Raw genomic sequence first — 19,163 nt, 5'->3', positions numbered from 1 at the left:
GGATCAGTGGGGCTCATCCAGGAGGTCTGGGCAGGTTAAAGGCAGTGGAGAGGCTGAGTGCAGCTGGATGGGGCTGAGCTGGGGCTCCAGCTGGGTGGACAGGAGCCAGGGCAGATGCTGTGTGGTGTCATTAATGTTCCTGAGATCATCAGGCCATGCTCAGCAAGGCCACGGCCCGGCAAGCCCAGTCCCAAGGAGGCAGGGTTTGCTTCTGGCTGGCTCTCCATCTGGCCAGAGCTGGCCTGCACCTGCCTTCTGCTGGAGAAGGACATTTCCCACTTCAGCCGCGGGAGGTGCAAGGCTCCCCAAGGCACCTGCAGCGACGGCAGACAGCACACAGCACTCTTCCACTGCCAGAGAGGACAATATCCACCCCACCAGCCAAAACCAGCTTCCTGTTCTCCCTGCAACCTCACGCTCAGACAGCCACTGTATCGTAGAATCTGAGAATGCATTGGGTTGGAAGGGACACTAAAGCTCAGACTAAAACTCAGTTCCCACCCCCTGGCATAGCAGGGACACCTTCCGCTGTCCCAGGTTGCTCCCAGCCCCATCCAGCCTGGCCTTGGGCACTACCAGGGACCAGACAGCCACAGCTCCTCTGTGCCAGGGCCTCCCCACTCTCACAGGGGAGAATTTCCTCCCAATATCCAACCCAAACCTCTCCTCTGCTCCAGTGTGAAGCTGATCCCCCTTGTCCCATCACTCCAGGCCATCTCCAAGGATGCTGAGAGGGGCTGATGCTCACCCCAAGCACTCAGCCCCTCTCCTGCAGGCACAGGCACGCCGAGAGCCGCCGGCTCATCACCCTGAGGAGGGTGCCAGTGGCAGGGAGTGAGGCAGAAACTTATTAGCAGCGCCATTTCCTGGGATCCTGGCGCCACGCGCGCTATTAGTTCTGACTCGGCGGCTCCTCCACAAAAGCGTATTGTCCCCTAATGGGAAATCTACAAGGCGAGTTTGACTTCTTTATTAAAAACCAACAACCAAAGGATGAAAAAAAATCGCCTCCCTCCCCACTCGCTCTGGTTCCGCCTTCTCGCAGCTCTTGTTCCTCAAGTGCCATCACAAAACACTTCCCCCTCATTTTCTTCCTAGTTTTTGGCTTTTATTTCTTTTCTTTTTCCAGCTGAGAGAAATTCCCTTTGGTGGAGAGCGGGAAAAGTGACAGCTACTTAAACCCTGCCAGCGTACAGGCCCAACCCGGGGAGATGACCCACTGAAGTGTGGTCTTGAAAAAGAGGTGTTTATGCTGTCGAGAGCCCAGTGTGGGAAGGATGTATTTAACCACCACTAACTCCCTGGGCACTGCCTTGTTCCCCCTCTCTCGAGCACGGTGAGGGATCTGAGGGAGAGCACGCTCATGGGACTTCATTCCCGTCTTACAGCATCGCTGGCTTTATGTCCTTCCCCTCCCCAGAGTGACGCTGCCTGGCAGAGCTCCCACAGCTGCGAGAGTGACACGTTATCAAGCAAACTGTCTCCATCACTGACACCTCCCTGCAGACACCCTCAAACCACAATGTGCCTCAAAGTGACACGCTGATCTGATCTGATCTTTCCGAGGAACGCTGCTGTGCTCGGAGCCTGCCAGCAGAAACGCCTCCTCCAGAGGGATTTCCACACTGCTCCTCACCCCGTGGTTCGCTGTGGCATGAGACACGTGTAACAGGAATGCACACACTCTCCACGGGGTGGGGCAGCCTCGATGGGTTGTTGATGAGTCAATAGCACTGCCATGGGGCAATAGCAGGGAGAGCACGAGGGGGATGCACTTACAAACACCTCGATGGTGACGGGCACGGTGCTGTTGAGCGGCGGGTTGCCGGCGTCCTTGGCCATCACCGTCAGGTGGATGACCCCGTTGGCCAGCTGCTCGTAGTCCAGGGGGTGGTTCACGCTGATCACTGCAAGGATGCACAGTGTGGGGGTTCAGGGCAGCAGGGTGGGGCAGGCTCAGGGTGCCCCTGGGGCGCCAGGACCAGCACCTACCTCCGTACCCTTCCGACACCGTGATGTCGAAGTACTCGCGGAAGGCAGACGCATGCACGATGCTGTAGGAGATCTGGTTGTTTGGAGGGGAGTCCTCATCAGATGCCTACGGTGTGAGCAGAGGGAACACATGGGAATACATGGCAGAGATGAGGGGATGGGAGGTGCAGGCTGGAAATGTGATGGAGGCAGCTGTGCCCATCAGGGGCCCTGAGGGGATCTGTAAACCAGCCTCTTCTCACCTGCTTCTCTCATGCAAGAAGGAAACTGGTTGTGGGGACCTGCTTTGGAAGGTGTCTGTTAAAGCCATCACAGGCACTGATCATTTTAAACTAACAGAGGTAGGTTTAGATTAGATATCAGGTAAAATTTCACCCCTGTGAGGGTGGTGAGGCCTTGGCACAGAGACGATGTGGCTGCCCCATCCCTCGACATGTCCAAGGCCAGGCTGAATGAGACTAGGAGCTACCTGGTGCAGTGTAGGATGCTCCTGGCCATGGCAGGGGGTTGGAACTGTTTGGGCTCTAAGCTCCCCTGCAACCCAAACCCTGCTGTGATTCTAACCCACTGCTGTGTCCCTGCTGCCCGTGATTCTAACCCACTGCTGTGTCCCTGCTGCCCGTCCCAAGCAGCGGAGCCGCGGCAGTGCCTCACCCGGAGCCGGACCACCTGGCTGACAGAGGGCTCGTTCTCCCGCAGGGCGCCCAGGTAGGCCTCCTTCTGGAAGGTGGGCACGTTGTCGTTGACGTCCAGCACGTTGATCCTGACGCGGCCCGTGGTCTCCTCGCCGCCGCCGTCGCGCGCGATGACGGTCAGCGTGTAGCGCTGCGTGCTCTCAAAGTCCAGCCGCGCCGTCAGCACGATCACACCCGTGTCCTTGTCCAGGGAGAAGCTGGGCGACAGCAAAGGAAGGGCAAAAAGCCTTGCTGACCACACACTGGAGAGGTGTATAGCCGGCAGGGGGCTATTTACAGACCACTAACGGGCTGGGACTGCTGGGAATGTGCCTTGAGCTGTTTGATTGTCCAGCATCAGCCTCATTCATGGTTATGACAATGGGAAGATGCCACCAGCTCACATCCCAGGCAGCAGACCAAGAACTCAATGTTACAACTCACTTCATAAGCTTCTTGACCAATCACACAAAGCAAAAGCACACTGACAGTATTTATATCCGTATAGTATTCTATATTGACAGTAGTTCTATCCAATCACCATAAGCACATGTACCTTTGGTTAAGCAATGCTTGCTTATTTCAAATACAATACCTGCTTGTGAGCCTTAAAACACAATGCACAGAGCACCATTATTAAGCTTAGAACTTTCTAATATCTTGCTAGATCAACTTTTCTGCAGCTTAGAGAGTTATTCTAAACAAGCGTTAATACACAGACCATTGTTCTATTTGTCCTTGCTTTTCTATAATTTAAGTTTTTCTGCTGACCAATCTCATGGCTGCTGCTTAGCTCTAATCACTGTTCTACTGTCATTGGGGCCTGCATTTTGCAGCTTTCCCCAAACCCTCTGATTTTGTAGATTCCCACGAGATGGAGAGGCAGCAGCCTGACAGAGTGAAGTTCTTTGTTCGTTTTTCTGTGGGAGGTTAGGTCCCAGAGCACCTCCACACAGCTGAGCAGTGAGCAACCCTCAGTGCTGCCCCACAGACAGAGAAAAGGGGTGCAGAGGCCCCCAGATCTGTTCTGCTGGGCAGCCCATGTGTGCTGCCCAGCTTTCCACCACAGCTGTTGCTCCAGGGCTGACAGCTCACTGCTAAACCATTTACTGGTCTCAGGCAGCGCTGGTGGTGCCCACAGGTCCCACCTTAGCAAAGCAATGAAACATGCTGAGCTCACACCTCTGGGAGACAGCACACCACTGGGCATCTCACAGGTAGGACATAACCAGTGCCTTTATTTGCCCTTAATGTGGGGTGAGAAGGGGATTTTTGGAGGATCACACTCCTGCCAGTCAGTCCCACTCACCGGTCAGGGTCATCGCTGAAGAAATAACTGACTTTCCCATATGAGCCCACGTCGTTGTCAGTTGCCTGGAAAGCATAAAATGCAATTAATAAATGAAGGTATTTATGGAAATGCTGCATTGGACACGCCTCTGCCATAGGAGGGACGCCATGATCTCATAGGGGAAGGACTCCTCTCCCTGAGCCAAGCAGAAGAAAACCTTTGGTGATGGACTGACCCAAGCCCCCACACCCTGTCCCTGCTCTGTCAGTGGGAAGGAGGGAAGAAAAGGTGTTTTTTAAGGGTTTATTTTGCTTCTTATTATCCTCCTGTGATTTTGCTAATAATAAACTCACTTTGTACCTGCCCTTGCAGTATTTTCTCCCAGTCCTTAACTCATGAAACCTTTGTTGATTTTATTTTTCTCTCCTCTGCCCAGCTATAGCACAGGAAGGTGAGTGGCTTTTGTGGGTGTCAAACCAGGACAAGAGTAGAGGAATAAAAACCTATTGCGCTCCAGAATGGCCCCCCAGGTAAAAACACAGCCCTGGAAAAGCAAGGAATAGTGATTTTGGTCTTGCTTTCCGCAAGGACAGCCCTTCTGGGGGTGCAATCTGCTGCATTCCCACGGATGGAGTGGCTTGGGATGCTGTGGGATGCATCTACTCCACGGCAGATGCTGGAGCTGGAGCAGGCTAGTCACGGCTAAATGACCAGCACCTTCTGGGGAAGGTGTTCACAACTCACTGTGTCAGCTCTGGATGAGCAAAGCAAGATTTATTTGTGTTTCAAAGCCTTTGCTCTAATGAACTTGTAAAATATGCATGAGTGGCAGCAGGAAAAAGGAGCAGAAAATTTTATTTTTAGGTGAGGAAAGCTGAATGCAATCCCCAAAATATCCTTTTCCTTCCCCAGTATATTTTCTAAATTGAGTCCTGTCTGGATTACTTCGAGACCAACAGGTCCGTGAGGAAGCAGGGTCAAAGACACATTTTATGTCCAGATACCAGGAAAAGGCTGTATTTTAGGAGTGGCTTGGAATACAGCCTGTTCCTGAAACCTTCCTGATTTATCCCTGGCCTTGATTACCCTTGGCAGCAGAGCAGGAGCTTGAGCACAGCATTACCCCATGTGCTGCTCCCCTGCCACACCACGGGCTGACAGAGAGCACAAGGCAGGAAAACCTTTATTATTATTTAAGTTTTCCTCCCCAAACACTTTCCCAGGCTGAGAAGTGCACTCCTGCTGCTTGGTGACAGCTGAAGGGTGCTCTGGAGGATCCAGACCTACTGATTCTGCTGATTTTCCTCTCTAGTACTGCGATGCGATTTCATTTCCGTGGGCATTGGAATTGTGTTGGGTAAAATGGAACAAATCTGTGGAAATCTGCCTGGAGAGATGCCCAGAGAGAGAGCAGCACCCACTCCTGGGGGACAAAATGAGAGACTTTCCCAAAACCCTCTAATTTTGTAGATTCCCACAGACATCCATGGAGGTGCTCCATCCCAGGCAGAGCGTGCAAACTCTTCCATGTGGAAACACTTGGAGACAAGGGGGGTCACCCTGTCATCTGCCCACACCAGCATCCTTCAGCCAACTCATTCTGGGGTTAATCCCCAACCTAACATCTGCTTCCAGCCCCTTTTTGGGTCCTCTCTCCCCAAAATCCTTGAGCTTTTCCAGCACCCTCAGCATTGCCAGCCCTCATTCTCCAGCCAGGATTTTTTCCTATCCATTACTTCTGTGCCCACAACTGCTGTGAATCCCTCAGTTCCATTCATTCCTAAGTGGCAGAGCCCAGAAAAGCATTTTCCATGCACCTGGATGGGCTGGTGATGAGATAATGATTTACAGGGGGTCTGACAGTCCCCGAAAGCACGGGCAAAACGAATTCCCTTCATTTGGCCCCACACAATTGCACTCCTAAGTGCTTATTGCAGTGACAGACAACACTGGGAAAGTGTAATTTTCTTCTGACGAGGGGAAAAAAAAACAAAAAAAAAGAAAAGATAGGGAAGGAGGAAGGTTAAAAGAAGGTTAGCAAGGAGGGAATGGGAGCCCTGGGGAGAGGGTGGCTGGACCACAAGCTGTGATGACATCAAAAGTGCCAGTGAGGCAAAAAGCCCCTGTGCTGAGGAGCCAGCAGGATGGGCAGCCTGGCTCTGCCCCATTCAGCGCCTCAGCAGCCAGCATAATTAATGTCCCTGACTTACACCGGGGAGGTGGAAGGTGAGGCTGCCTGGATGGCTTTCCTGGCAACTGCGCATCGTGCAGATAATGCTGGGCAATGGTGCAGGTTAGTTGAGCGTGAAAGGGAACATGCTAAAAAAAAAGCCAAACCACGCACTCTCAGCATATTTAATTTGGGATCTTCACCTGTTTCTGCATTACCAAGCTTTTTCCCCTCTAAGGGTAAAAAAAAAAAGGTTGCTCAGCTGCTCAAGCCGCCGGGGAGGCAACACACACTCCCTTTGAGGGCTGTGAGGGAGCACACGCCTGCAGAGCACCCCAAACCCCAGCGAGCTGTCAGCAATCCCAGGGTGCCAGCTGTTTTCCCGCGGCTTTTCCCAATCACTGACTCGTTTTCCCCCCCAGCACGCAAGCATCCATCCCCACAGCCCGGGGAGGGAAGGCATCTGGCTGGAAGTTTCTCGGGGTTCCACCTGGAGAAGCAATCAAATGGCTTTTACGGCTCTCCTCTCCTGCCCGGAATATTAAAGCAGGATTTGCCCACTGGAGCCTGCAAAAGGGCAGGAGGAAAACGCAGGTCCACATCTGTACTTTTATGAGCTGTCACCAGCGCAGACCATTTCTAAAAAAAAAAAAAAATAAAAAAAAAATCCCACATTTGTGCAGCTAAACTCCGGGAGAGTGGCAAGAAGAGGGAGCCTGGATAACCCAAAGGATTAATTTACTGAGCTGCAGCATGGTGTGAGCACCCGGCACACAAATCACACAAAAATATCACACGAAAATATCACACAAAAATACCCATGGCCTGGCTCTCTGTCCATCTGCATCCCCCAGGCACAAATATTCGGGATGTGTTGTCCCACCAAGGGCCATCACATCCACCCTTCCCAGCCACGGGCAAGGCCAGCAGAGCAGGAGACAAAAGCGAGGAGCTGGTTCTGCTCTCGTGGGCAAATCTGCAGGAAAGGGCATGTCGTCCAATTTGTTCAGGAAACAATAGCAATGTTTGACATGTCATCAGGATTGATGGAGCAGAAATTTACATGGGAGAATTCAGTTTTAAACAGCTCCACGGAGCTTCACCCGGTAATGGTTTAGACATTCATCATCCGCCAGACCCACTCAACGACTCCTTAAACTGCCGCAGATTAACTCCGCTCACAGCAGCAGCAGCTTCAGGGAGCAGGGCAGGAGCAGCCAGCACGGGCTCAAAGAACCAAGGAGAGCCTTTGAGGTGGCTCAGATACCCCACAGAGACCCTGGGACAGCAGTCCTCCTCCTCCCAAATCGGCCAGACAGGGATGAGCAGCTGGAAGTTGGTTGAGCAGAGCGCGTTGGAATGATGATCAGGGCTGCCACGTCCTGCTGAAGAGCCAAAACTCCCCCTTGGAACCCCTGGGATGGCAGTCCTTCTCCCAAAACTGCCAGACAGGGATGAGCAGCTGGAAGTTGGTTGAGCAGAGCTCATTGGAATGATGATCAGGGCTGCCATGTTCTGCCTGGCTAAAGAGCCAAAACTCCTCCATGAAACCCCATGGATGGCAGTCCTTCTCCCAAAAGTGCCAGACAGGGATGAGCAGCTGGAAGTTGGTTGAGCAGAGCTCGTTGGAATGATGATGAGGGCTGCCATGGCTGAAGAGCCAAACCCTTCCCACCTTCCCCACCAGAGCAGGCCCCAGCTCTGTTTGTTCTCCTTCGCCCTCTTTGTTTTCCCTCCCTCACATGCACAAAGCGGGAAATAAAAATTGATGGGGAACAAATTGCTTTGGCCAGGAGCTCTCTGCTTAAAAGAGTTGTGGCAGGAAAGCAATTACAGGACGTCAAAAAGCTGTCAGGCTGCTGGAGTGACCGGGCAGAGCCTCGTCCCTGCCTGCTCCAGCAAGATGCCTGTGGCTTGGGAAAGCAAACAGAAGGAGGATTCCTATCTGCTTCCTAGTTTTTCGTGGGGTTTTTTGGTTTTCTAGGAAAGATGTAGTTGCAGCCACGGGCTGCTCAGACTGTGGTACAGGAATTTCAGGGTGGGAAGCCATGCCCTGGCATCCGGCTGATTTTTGGAGCCACCAAAACCTGCATGTATTAAGTAGGCAGCCATCCAAACATCCCTTCCTCGAGGCAAGCTCAGGTCCCAGGGGAGTTACAGCTACCTGCTGATAGCCACTGGGATTGGGATTTGATTTGTGATTCGCAGGAGACAAATGTGAAAGGCCAGGGGCTTTCGTGAGATGCAATCACCGGGCTGCGAAAGCTGAATGGAAAACCAATGGAAAACCTACTTAAAGTTATTATGGAATGACTTCAGTGGGGAAACAGCTCTTTTGTCAGCATTGCCTGGCCCGGCCGTGCTCTCTGCCTGGCTTTTACAGAGAGGCTGCCCGGTGGGAGGTGGCAATCAGAGCCGGTGGCTGGCTGGCTCTGGAGCCCAGTGGCTCCAGTGATTAGCTGGGAAGGAGGGAGTGGGGAATCAAGGCAATTCGGGGCTGCCACTGCTCCCCCAGCAGCTCCAAGGCCTGCCCAGGGCCAGCAGCTCAATCGGCGCTAATGACCCCGGAGGGCTGCGCTGAACCCGCACAGGGGGGAAAAAATAGCCAATCAACCCCCCTGGGAATGGCAGAGCCTTTCCCCACCTCTCCTGCCAGCCACCAGGGAAAACAAGAGCCTTCCTGATTGTGTTTTATAACAGCAGCCCCTGCAACACCAGCTCCACACAGGCGAGGTTAACACTTGCCTGGGCAGCCGTGATTTAGCGGGCAGTGATTTACTGGAATGGCTGGAGACTGGGCTTTAAAGCACCAGGTGACAGAAGATGGCCCAAAAGTGAGATAAACAGCCTCTCCCAGCCTGGGTTTCCACTGGTGACACCCAAGACCATTTGAATGTCCACGGGTTTTACTGGAGCTGGGTGCAAGTTCTCCGCTAATGAACCGCATTGATTTCATATTCTCCTGTTGTGCACCTAAATGGCAAGTGGCACATCTCAGCGATTAAATAACCCCACAACTGCCTGGCCTGACATCTCAATCACCTCGCTGTTGGGTCTCTAATGAATTTTACAGCCCAGAAAAATGGAAGAAATTAAGGTCAGAGTCTGGTGGAGGAAATATAAATTCTCAATGATCACTAAAGTGTTTGCAAGGCTCTGGGAAGCCGATCACGCCACCACCATCTGCAGCTGCACCTCGCCCAGGTGAGAGCCCAGCAGGCACAGGGGGGCTAAAAACAAAAGAGGAGGGATGGGCTGGACAGGTCCTTGCCATGAGATGGGACATGAACACATGGCATTCCAGCCTGGAGAAAGGGAATGGCAAAACCCAAGTGATTTGCACATCTAATGGTTCCAAATGCCCAGTTCAGGAGAACCACCCTCTTCTTCACACACCAATCTCAGCATGTCAGCAGCACCAGGGGCACCTCAAGGTCATCTGTGCAGGGGTGGCACTGCCTGTGTCACAGTGTCACTCAGCTAACAGCAGCCCCTGCACACTGATTCCCATGGGAGCTCGAGGAATCACAGCCTCGGATGCTTTGGGAGAGACTGAGGGCAGCTTTGAAATCAGATTAAAACCCCAGGAGTGTTGGCTCCACAGGAACTCTCCTCTAAAAGCACGAGGAGTCTGGGAGAGGATGGATCAAGGTGAGGGCAGCGATGGCCCCAAAGGGAGTGCTGGGAGGGAGGTGTGAGGCCAGGGTGTTCACGTGGCAAAGAGCATCACCTTGGGAAAGCCTCTGCCTTGAACTCTCAGCCACATCCCAAAGCACCAGGCACAGCCAGCAGCAAAGGAGAACCACCAACCCCATCTCCTACTGGGAACGGTGGGAGCCATGGGGGGAATCCTGCTGCCTGCCTGGTTGTGCAATTTGCACAGGAGCAGGGCTGCATTTGCTCCCTGATTTTCTTTTCCCTCTCACAGGCTGAATTGTTGGGTTTTTCCTTTTTTTTTCGGTTGGGCATGGGGAAGGGGCCAGGCTGTGATTTTGTTTTGTTTTCCCACCTCTGCTCTAGCTGTGCATTTTTCCTGACAGCTCCATCAGGACAGGGAGAGGCTGCACGAGCTGCAATAAGTGCGTGTCTCTCTCTCTCTCTCCCCTCAGCTCTCGGGCTGTCATGATTCCTATTCCACCCCATTTCGGTCTCACGGATTGATATTTAGATTAAAGAGATAAACACAGCCAAAGAGCACTGGGCCCTGACAGAAAGACGAGGGCTTCAGATCTGTCAATCATGCCTGGTAACTCCCTCCTCCCCTTCCCTTTATTTACAGAGCTGGCTTGATAAGAATATTTAATGGGAACAAGGAGTGCAAGCATATTTTTGTACTTGTAAAAACCCAAGGAGCACGCAGGAAGAAGCCAAGCCATTCATGTTTAACTTTCCAGACAATTTGGAATCATCTGCTTTGATTATTTAACTCTTTACTGTTTTCTTGTGTTTGCAGTTTCCCTCTCCTCTTGCAGATAAAGGATTCAATTTTCTTTTAAGCGGCGGGGAAATTGGAAGAGATTTTGTTCTGTTTAAGCACAGCTGGAGATGGAGCACTGGGGAGGGGGGGACTGAGAACAACAAGATCAATTAAGATGCTGACAGGGAGGGAGAGCTGCGTGGGCCACAGGTGGGGAGAAGGGCTGGAGGAAAGGACAAAGCCCAGGCTTGGAGGACATCAGAAATGTCCAGCTGGGAGCTCTCCAGCCCCCAGGAGCTGCTGCTGAGCCACGCTTTCATATTCCCACCAGTGCCCTCCGGATGTGCTCCTGCTTTCTTAGATCCTCTCCACACTGAGAGGATCTAAATCTGAGCCTCTGCAGCACGCAGCTTGCCCTGGACATTTGGCTGGCAGTCCCCAGTTACCACCAGCCGGTCCATGCCCATTCCTCCTCTGCAGCAAGGACTCCCCAGGATATTTTCCACCCACATAAAGCAGAAGGAAAGGAGGAGGCTGGGCTAGGAGTCCTCCTGGTGTGTCCCCACACTGTGCTTCCATAACCCATGTGAGAAGGCAGAGGAGGCGCAAGGCACCCCTAAGGCAGGTGGGGCAGGAGATTCCCTGCAGAACAGGACACAAACTCAACCCTCTGAGCAAGATGCAGAGTTTAAAAAGGTTGAGAAGCCCGGTTCTGCCCTCATGGTGGCACTCCTGCTGACCACCTCTGTTCCTAATGCTGGGAGAGCACCCCAGGTGCCACCAAAGGGACAGGGGATGGGTTATCCCACACTGATTCCCCATGGAAGATCCCTGGATGCCTTTTTACCCATCCACTGATTTGCAAGGTATTTCCCCACCTCACTCCCTGCCTTCAACTGCTGTGTCCTGGTTCCATGTGATTCCACGCAACCTTCCCAAAATTAGGAGCAGTGTAGGTTTTCTCCTGAGGCTGGTCCTCAAGTCACCATCACCAGGTGAGAGAGAAGCAGAGCTCAGAGTGAGCCCCTCACCCACCAGCACCTCAGAGCTGCAGCCTCCACTACTCCCCGACTGTTTCTGCCCCCCTGAATTTATTCATTCTTCAAGAAAAAGGGGAAAGAAAAGCTTTGGAGATCACCAAGAAACAACAGGCAGCAGCAGCTCCACAGGTGTTGGGGGACAGAGAGTGCCCTTGGCCACAGGGATGGTGGAAATTGGACTTTTCTGTCCAGTTACACAAAACCACCCAAACCCATGGAGAAGAAGGTGAAAAAGAATGTTGGGGAAGATGAAACAGGAAAGCCTCATAAATATGATTGCCTGGCAAAAGATTTTGAGAATATGGAAACTATAAGGGAGATTGAAATGAAAGCAAGCTTTGAGATACCTCAGATACTGAACAACTGGAAAACAATGGTGTGGCTGGCTGAAGGTGATCCCCTTGTGATGGAACAACACCCTCTGCTTGCAGACAGGCCCAAGGCTCAGAGCAGACCCTGCCAGCTTGGCAGAAGGGGTCCAAAGAGGAGTTTTTAGGGTTTAAAATGTAACACAGTATGGTAAAGTAATGATTCTTACAGGCTGTATGGAAATGCTGCAGGATTTGTATATTCTACTAGATTGGCTAATGAGAATCAGAATATTCAACATAGAAGATGATTTATGGTATTGTAACAGGAACTTCGCTCTCTTACCTCTTGTCTCTTACCCCTTTTACTCTCTTACCCTTTTTACTCTCTTATGCTTTTACTCTCTGCCCCTCTCTTCTCTGGGGCCTGCTCTGGGCTGTGTCTGGCAGCTCCCAGCAGGGCCCTGCACCCAGGCCCTCTGCAATAAACCCCAAGTTCCATAACCAGAAGAAGATTTATTGTATTGTAATGGGAACCTCGCTCTCTCATCCTCTTTCCCACTCTCTTTACCCCTCTTTCTCTCTCTGGGGCCTGCTCTGGGCTGTGGCAGCTCCCAGCAGGGCCCTGCACCCAGGCCCTGTGCAATAAACCCCAAATCCCAGCAGGGCCCTGCACCCAGGCCCTGTGCAATAAACCCCAAATCCCAGCAGGGCCCTGCACCCAGGCCCTGTGCAATGAACCCCAAATCCCAGCAGGGCCCTGCACCCAGGCTCTCTGCAATGAACCCCAAATCCCAGCAGGGCCCTGCACCCAGGCCCTCTGCAATAAACCCCAAATCCCAGCAGGGCCCTGCACCCAGGCCCTGTGCAATAAACCCCAAATCCCAGCAGGGCCCTGCACCCAGGCCCTCTGCAATGAACCCCAAATCCCAGCAGGGCCCTGCACCCAGGCCCTGTGCAATAAACCCCAAATCCCAGCAGGGCCCTGCACCCAGGCCCTCTGCAATAAACCCCAAGTTCCTGACCTGGCTGCAGAGATTTCTGCTCTCTGTCCATCCCAACTGTCCTACCCCTATTACTCCTACAGAAGAAGGACCAGCCTCTGCCCTGAAACCTCCACCTTGCTTTATACGGCCCTTGGCCACGGGGATGGCAGGATGCAGTGTGGGGTGAGTCCTGAAGGGAACCAGAAGAACCCCAAAACCTCATTCCACCACATCAGGGCGTGAGGTGGGACAAACCCAGAGGGATTTAGCTCTCTGGGCATCCCACAGTGGCTCTGGGATGGCTGCAAAGCAGCGTGGTGGGGTGTGGGGGCACCATGAGGGGATGCAGGAGCCCACAGACCATGGCACCATCCCTGCCAAACTCAAGGGCTGATGGCTGATTGGGGAAGTGATTTGCATCCTAAATAGCTGTTTATTGATGTCTGCAACCCTCCTGGCCAAGGTGGGGAAAGTACATTATTGCTTTCTTGTTGACTGGCGTTTACAGCTGGCTGGAAAGGAGGGGAAAGGAAATCAGGCCGGGATTGATTTTCCCATCCCCAACAGGAGGCTAAAGAGAGATGGAGGCAGCAGAAGAAAACTGACAGCTGGGTGGTAAAGGAGAGGTACTTTGCCAACCAAATTAAAGGTTGATTTAATGAGGAGAGTAATGGAAGGTTAATTAGCACATTTACTTCATTAGGTTCCTACTGACAAGGCTTCTCCCAAGGAAGTGCAGTGGCAGGGAGGGGGAAGAGGAGAATCCAGGTGAATGGATGTGCTGGGGATGATGTTCAGGGAGGGGACAACCCATAGAGGGCAGGAGGAAGGGACTACTCAGGAATGTGAACCCAGATGTGTGTGTATATATATTGAATGCACACCCATACATAAGAATACACAGGCTAATGCATTTACCAAAAACACAGGGACACCATCTCTTCACCTCTTCCATCAAATAATCTGAAAATTTTAATCCAGATTTCATGAAAAACCAGGGAAAGCAGTGGGGTTTTTTACACAGAAGACTGCCTTAGAGGTTCAGGTTATCAAGCCCCGAGGGAACACAGTGCTTATTTTACCTGCCCTGCCACATATCAGGAGATACAGAGAATCATTCCTGGGCTGAAATCGATGTCTGCTGGTTGAACTGGACACCACAGTTTATAATCTGAGGTCTGCTGGAGATGCTCACACTGTTTCTGAGGGTCTCCAAAAGATAACTGAGGAAAGCCCACCAGCAGCTTGCCCAAAAGTATTTTGTGTGTTTGTGTGTGTTTGTGTGTGTGTGTGTATTTAAAGCTCTGCAAAGTCCCCACATCCATTTCAGACTCCCTGAGGGTGGTTGTCATCAGGATAAACCCAGCCCCAGCCCAGGCCAGAGGAGTTTCAGGGCTAGGAGGACACCAAGGCAAGGCAGAGCACGTAACCTCACAGGGATCTGGGAGGAGGATATCCCACAGAGAAGGAAGTCTTGAGCTCAGCAAGGATTTGGGAAAAATACTACACAAACCATCCTACAACCATACTACACAACCATGGTTTGCCACACAGACCATCCCAGAGAGGTGCTGATGTGGTTTCCAAAGTGTGGCTTGTCTATCTGCTCCATGCCTAACCTGGCTGGAGCCAGGAAGAGCTGGCAGGAGAGGATCAGGAATATCAGGGGCTAATGCCTGCTGGGAGATGCTTGGAGGAGAGCAAGGGGACAATTCATGCCCTGCAAGCCCCTCCATGCCTCCCTGGCCTGGACTTTTCTGTCCAATTCCACAAAACCACCCAAACCCATGGAGAAGAAGGTGAGGAAGAAGGACCAGCCTCTGCCCTAAAACCTCCATCTTCCTTTATATATATATATATATATATATTACTGTATTCTAAACCCTTAAACTCTAAGTTTTCCACCCTGTGATATCACACACTTCTATCCAAACTCTACACCCACAATCCCAGTTCTGCCATTCCATTCTGGAAGCTTCTCCACGGCCTCACATCAGACGCAGCGTTCTCCTGGGGGTCAGTGCCTGTCAGCACAGAAATCTGACATTCCCAGCATCCAGGGCTCCAGCAGGAGAGCAGGGAGGGGGCCAGCAGCTCCCCCCAGCTCTGTGCTGCTTGGCAGCCAGCTGATGGAGCCCACAGCCAGCGATCCCAGCCTGTGCAGCCAAGCCAGACCGGGGCAAATAAAGCAGGGAGGAGGGATCACGGAGCTAGGATTACTTTCCACACTTCCCTGGAGAACCATTTTTCTCCGGACACTTCAAGGCAAATCAAATGCATTGTTGTGTTAAAAACAAGTTACTCTTGGTTTGTTTGGGCTTTAATGATTTTGGTTATCAGAGCTTTTCAGGAGGACTTTGCTGCGCAGATCTGTGGAGTACGAGGAGCTTAAGGAGATCTCCCGCCCCTTAATTCCTGCCTCCTGCTGGGTTGCCTTAGCCCCCTTCCCCATTCTCCAGGTCTGGCAAATCCATCAGCAGCTGGAGCACAGCTCTGGGAGGCCCCTGGCAGCTGCTGGCAAAGCAGCAGTGTCCAAAGGCAGGTTTGGAGGGGCACTGTGCTCTCTGCTCTGCAGCTCTGCAGCGAGGCAGGACCCCGAGATGCCACAGGCTTGGTGTGACACAGGCTCACACTTTCCCTGAGCTTTCCCATCCAAGCACCACCCCAGGGACAGGAGAGGATGCTGGGCTGACTTCCCCCCTCCTCTCCCTGCTGAGGGAGCTCACTGGAAGCTGGGCTGGCTGTTGGTGACCTCAGAAGCAAGGCCATGTTTATGTAGCTTCTTCCAGCCAGAAAACCCTTGCCAGCTGAAAGCTCCCTCCTGCTCTCCCCCTGGCCAGGCTGCAGAAGAGCTCCTCAGGGGAGCTCCAGCAGAATCAAATGAGCTTTAAGGTTCCTGCCAACCTGAAGCATTCTGTCACTCTGATCATGGGCTGGGCACATTCATCCCCCCAGCATGGTCCATCCCCAGAGTGTCCCATCCCAGAGCCCCACACCCTCTGCCAGAGCAGGCCCCACACCTCACCACACCTCTCCAGGGCTCCATCCTTCCAGCCTGATCCTATCCGGAAAGGCAGCAGCCATCAAAGCCACCAGGCAGGCAGGACCTGGTGGAGGTGTCAGTTCCCCAGTTAATCCAGGGTGCAGTGTGTGCTCTCTCTGCCTCGTTCCTGGAAGGCATGAAGTTATGCTGGCTGCCTCCTTGCTCAAGAAGTGTGAAATTCCTTCCCTGACCTTTTCTGTTATGTTATTAAAAGGCTTCATGGCCAGTTGTTTCAGAAAAAAAAAATAAAATTGTATTTCAATATCTGCTGGTACTGGGGCAGAACTGGTCCATCTCTTCAGGATGAGCTCTGCTCACCTGCCTGCTTTGCTCCTGCTTCTCAGGAGGTGTTTGCTGCTGTGTGGGAGCCCCAAGCCTTTCCATGCTGCCTTTTCCTGGCACAGCAGGGTAGGGGAAAAATGAAGTTTGCACTAAGAGAGGCCCCTAACAACTGCAGAGCCCTGGACAGGCTGCTTGTCCTTCAGTGGTCACAGACAGGCAATGGACATGTAACTCCACAAACAGCCATGATTTACGTGGCCTGGAAGCTTTGGCTGGAGTAAGGAGCCCTCCTCACTGCAAAACCAGGAATGTGTGGCCTAAGGGGCTTATCACATGTGTAAAGAGTCATGGAATCATTCAGGCTGGAAATGGCCCCTGAGATCATCGAGTCCAACCACGAACCCAGCACTGCCAAGCCCACCACGCACCCACAGCCAATATTTATGTGTTCTTTGAACACTTCCAAGGATGGTGACTCCAGCACTTCCCTGGGCAGCCTGTTCTAATGCCTGACCACCCTTCTCACTGAGGAAACTTCTAATATCCAATGTAAACCTCCCCTGGCACAACTTGAGGCTGTTTCCTCTTGTCCTGTCACTGGTTAAGTGGGAAGAGAGCTCGACCCCACCTGGCTGCACCCTCCTGTCAGGAGCTATGCAGAGCCAGAGGAGCCCCCTGAGCCTCCTTTTCTCCAGGCTGGACCCCTTTCCCAGGTCCAAGAGCATGGAGGCAGGAGAGAAAGCTGCCTTTGGGCACACTGTGAGCTCCCTGTGCAGGGCAGGAGCTGTTCCCAAGGAGCCTGGCCTCTCCAGATGTTCTTGTGCAAGCAAATGACCACCTGAGCCTAAACCATAAATGCCTTTCAGGCACAGAATTAAACAGATGGATGGATGGACAGGGAGATGGGGGGAATGCTAAGCAGAGAGCAAACAGTCTTAGAGGTTGGACAAGGTTGTGCCGTGCTAGGGAAGGGGCTGAGGTTTGACCAGGAATCCATGGATCTGATCCCACTGCTCCCTGGGCAAAGGGAAGGAGGCAGGGAGCTCTGGGTCCCTGCAGGTCTGGCTGCCTGCACTTGGGGTTGTTTTACAGCTGATTTATAGGTGTAACAGGCAATGTTTCTCTGCTGTCACTGACACGAGGATCTGAAGTGCCGCAGAAACAAATGGCCATTTGTCACAGCAAATGAAGTCGGCTTGCTCTTTCCTTCTGCCTTTCCCTTTCAGCTGACCACGCTGAGGGCAGCCTGGAGAGGGTGGCATTGAGGAGAGCCTTTCCCCTCCTTTCCCAGCCACAGCCAAGGTGGGATAGCCAGGATGCACTCACTGGAGGATGGGCAAACAAACAGCAGCTGGCACCGAGCCTCGTGCCACCCTTCAGCAACCACTCACCCAGCCCACACACTCCCCTCTTCAACCCTGCTCATCCATTTCCTTCACCACACAAGCCACCTCGTTTATTTTTAGCACCCTGGACCCCACTGTCTATCCAAACTGAGAGGTTTTTGCACAAAGGAACACAAAAAGAGGAGAGGAGCCAACAGAAGACCCCCTTAATGAGGATGTCATCCAGCAGCCACCAAAAAAGTGGGCATGGCATGTGGCTGGCCAGGCTTTCTCCAAAACCCCATCTCTAACCTGTCACAGACATCTTTTATGAAAAATCCTTTCCTTAGGATTTTTCCTCCTGAGAAGCTGAGAGGAGCAAAATGCAAACATTGATTATCTGCTGCTGAGGAATGCAACAGCTGTATCTCTGATTGGTCTCATGTGGTTGTTTGTAATTAATGGCCAATCACAGTCAGCTGGCTCAGACTCTCTGTCTGACACACAAACCTTTGTTATCATTCTTTCTTTTTCTATTCTTAGCTAGCCTTCTGATGAAATCCTTTCTTCTATTCTTTTAGTATAGTTTTAATGTAATATATATCAAAAAATAATCAATCAGCCTTCTGAAACATGGAGTCAGATCCAGTCTCTTCCCTCATCCTCAGACCCTTGTGAACACGGTCACACTAACCCTTGTGTGTGAATAGCCAGGAATATTCCTGAGCAAGTGGAAAAGAAGGAAGAAAAGGAGAGGAGGGATTTATTAGCCAGGAAAGCAGGCTTTTTGTCTGCAGCACGTGGGACAGGTGGAGAGCTGGGCAGCGACCAGAGGGCTGCAGCTCTAAGGCAAGCGGCCGCAGCAGGAGGAGCTGGTACTTTATGAGGGTTGTTAAAAGTTTGGGATCAGCTGGGAGGGCAATTTGGATTTCAGTGCTAATTGCATCCATTCTGATTTACCATAGAAGACTCAACTCCTGGCATTTTGTGTTCGCTCTGAAATGCTGGCATAGCTGGAAGTTAGCTGGGGAAAGAGGAGACGCAGTAACAATCTCATTGTTTAGTGTCTGACGGCCTGACTAGCTAAACATCTGCTTGAAATATTAATAACTGTCAGATGGGAACAGCTCGGGGGCTCTATACAGTTTCACACCATCTGTTTGTAAAGTAAACACACTTACACACAGGCACACGCCCCCCACTCTTTTGTCCGGGCTTTTAACCTCTGAGTGGGCATTCCTGCATGGATGGGAGACCAGGGGCTGTGCCTGGGGAGAGCAGGGGAGCAAGGAGGGGGCAGGAGGGCAGCTGGAGCAAATGCATTGGAAGGGGAGCCAGACAAACTCATTCACGACTAATGGTAGTGGCAGGAGCACACCCAAAGTGTAGCAGGGGGTTTGGTGCTCCCTGCTGTGATATTCCCCATCCCAGAGGAGCTTTGATGCCTTTTCCAGTGGTATTTCAGCACAGGGTTTTGTTGTGGCTCTTGCACCAGGAAATGTGTCTTCTCCATGAGGATTCCAACCAACCCATGGAAGAGGAAACGAGCCCCATGGAAATGCTCCCTGCTATCAGCACACCTTTGCCTGCCTCTGTTCTGCTGCCAGCCATGTGATACCATGCTCTGCTAAACAG

The 19,163-nt window shown here is 52.2% G+C and overlaps 1 protein-coding gene across 1 annotated transcript in view; it reads right to left on the bottom strand.

Annotated features, from left to right (window-relative positions):
• The window catches only part of CDH23 (cadherin related 23), a 217,816-nt gene that overhangs the window by 74,524 nt on the left and 124,129 nt on the right, over positions 1 to 19,163 (bottom strand). Inside the window, exons 14-17 of the mRNA XM_058029323.1 lie at positions 3,976 to 4,040; positions 2,647 to 2,884; positions 1,993 to 2,098; positions 1,780 to 1,907 (exon numbers count right to left, since the gene is read on the bottom strand). Of these exons, the coding sequence (XP_057885306.1) occupies positions 1,780 to 1,907; positions 1,993 to 2,098; positions 2,647 to 2,884; positions 3,976 to 4,040 (537 nt within the window). The remainder of the gene's footprint in view (positions 1 to 1,779; positions 1,908 to 1,992; positions 2,099 to 2,646; positions 2,885 to 3,975; positions 4,041 to 19,163) is intronic.

The sequence above is a fragment of the Melospiza georgiana genome, chromosome 8 (genome assembly GCF_028018845.1).
Source record: "Melospiza georgiana isolate bMelGeo1 chromosome 8, bMelGeo1.pri, whole genome shotgun sequence".
NCBI classification, from domain to species: domain Eukaryota; kingdom Metazoa; phylum Chordata; class Aves; order Passeriformes; family Passerellidae; genus Melospiza; species Melospiza georgiana.
The sequence above is the reverse complement of the archived record's forward strand: the minus strand, read 5'-3'. Positions and strand labels throughout refer to the sequence as shown.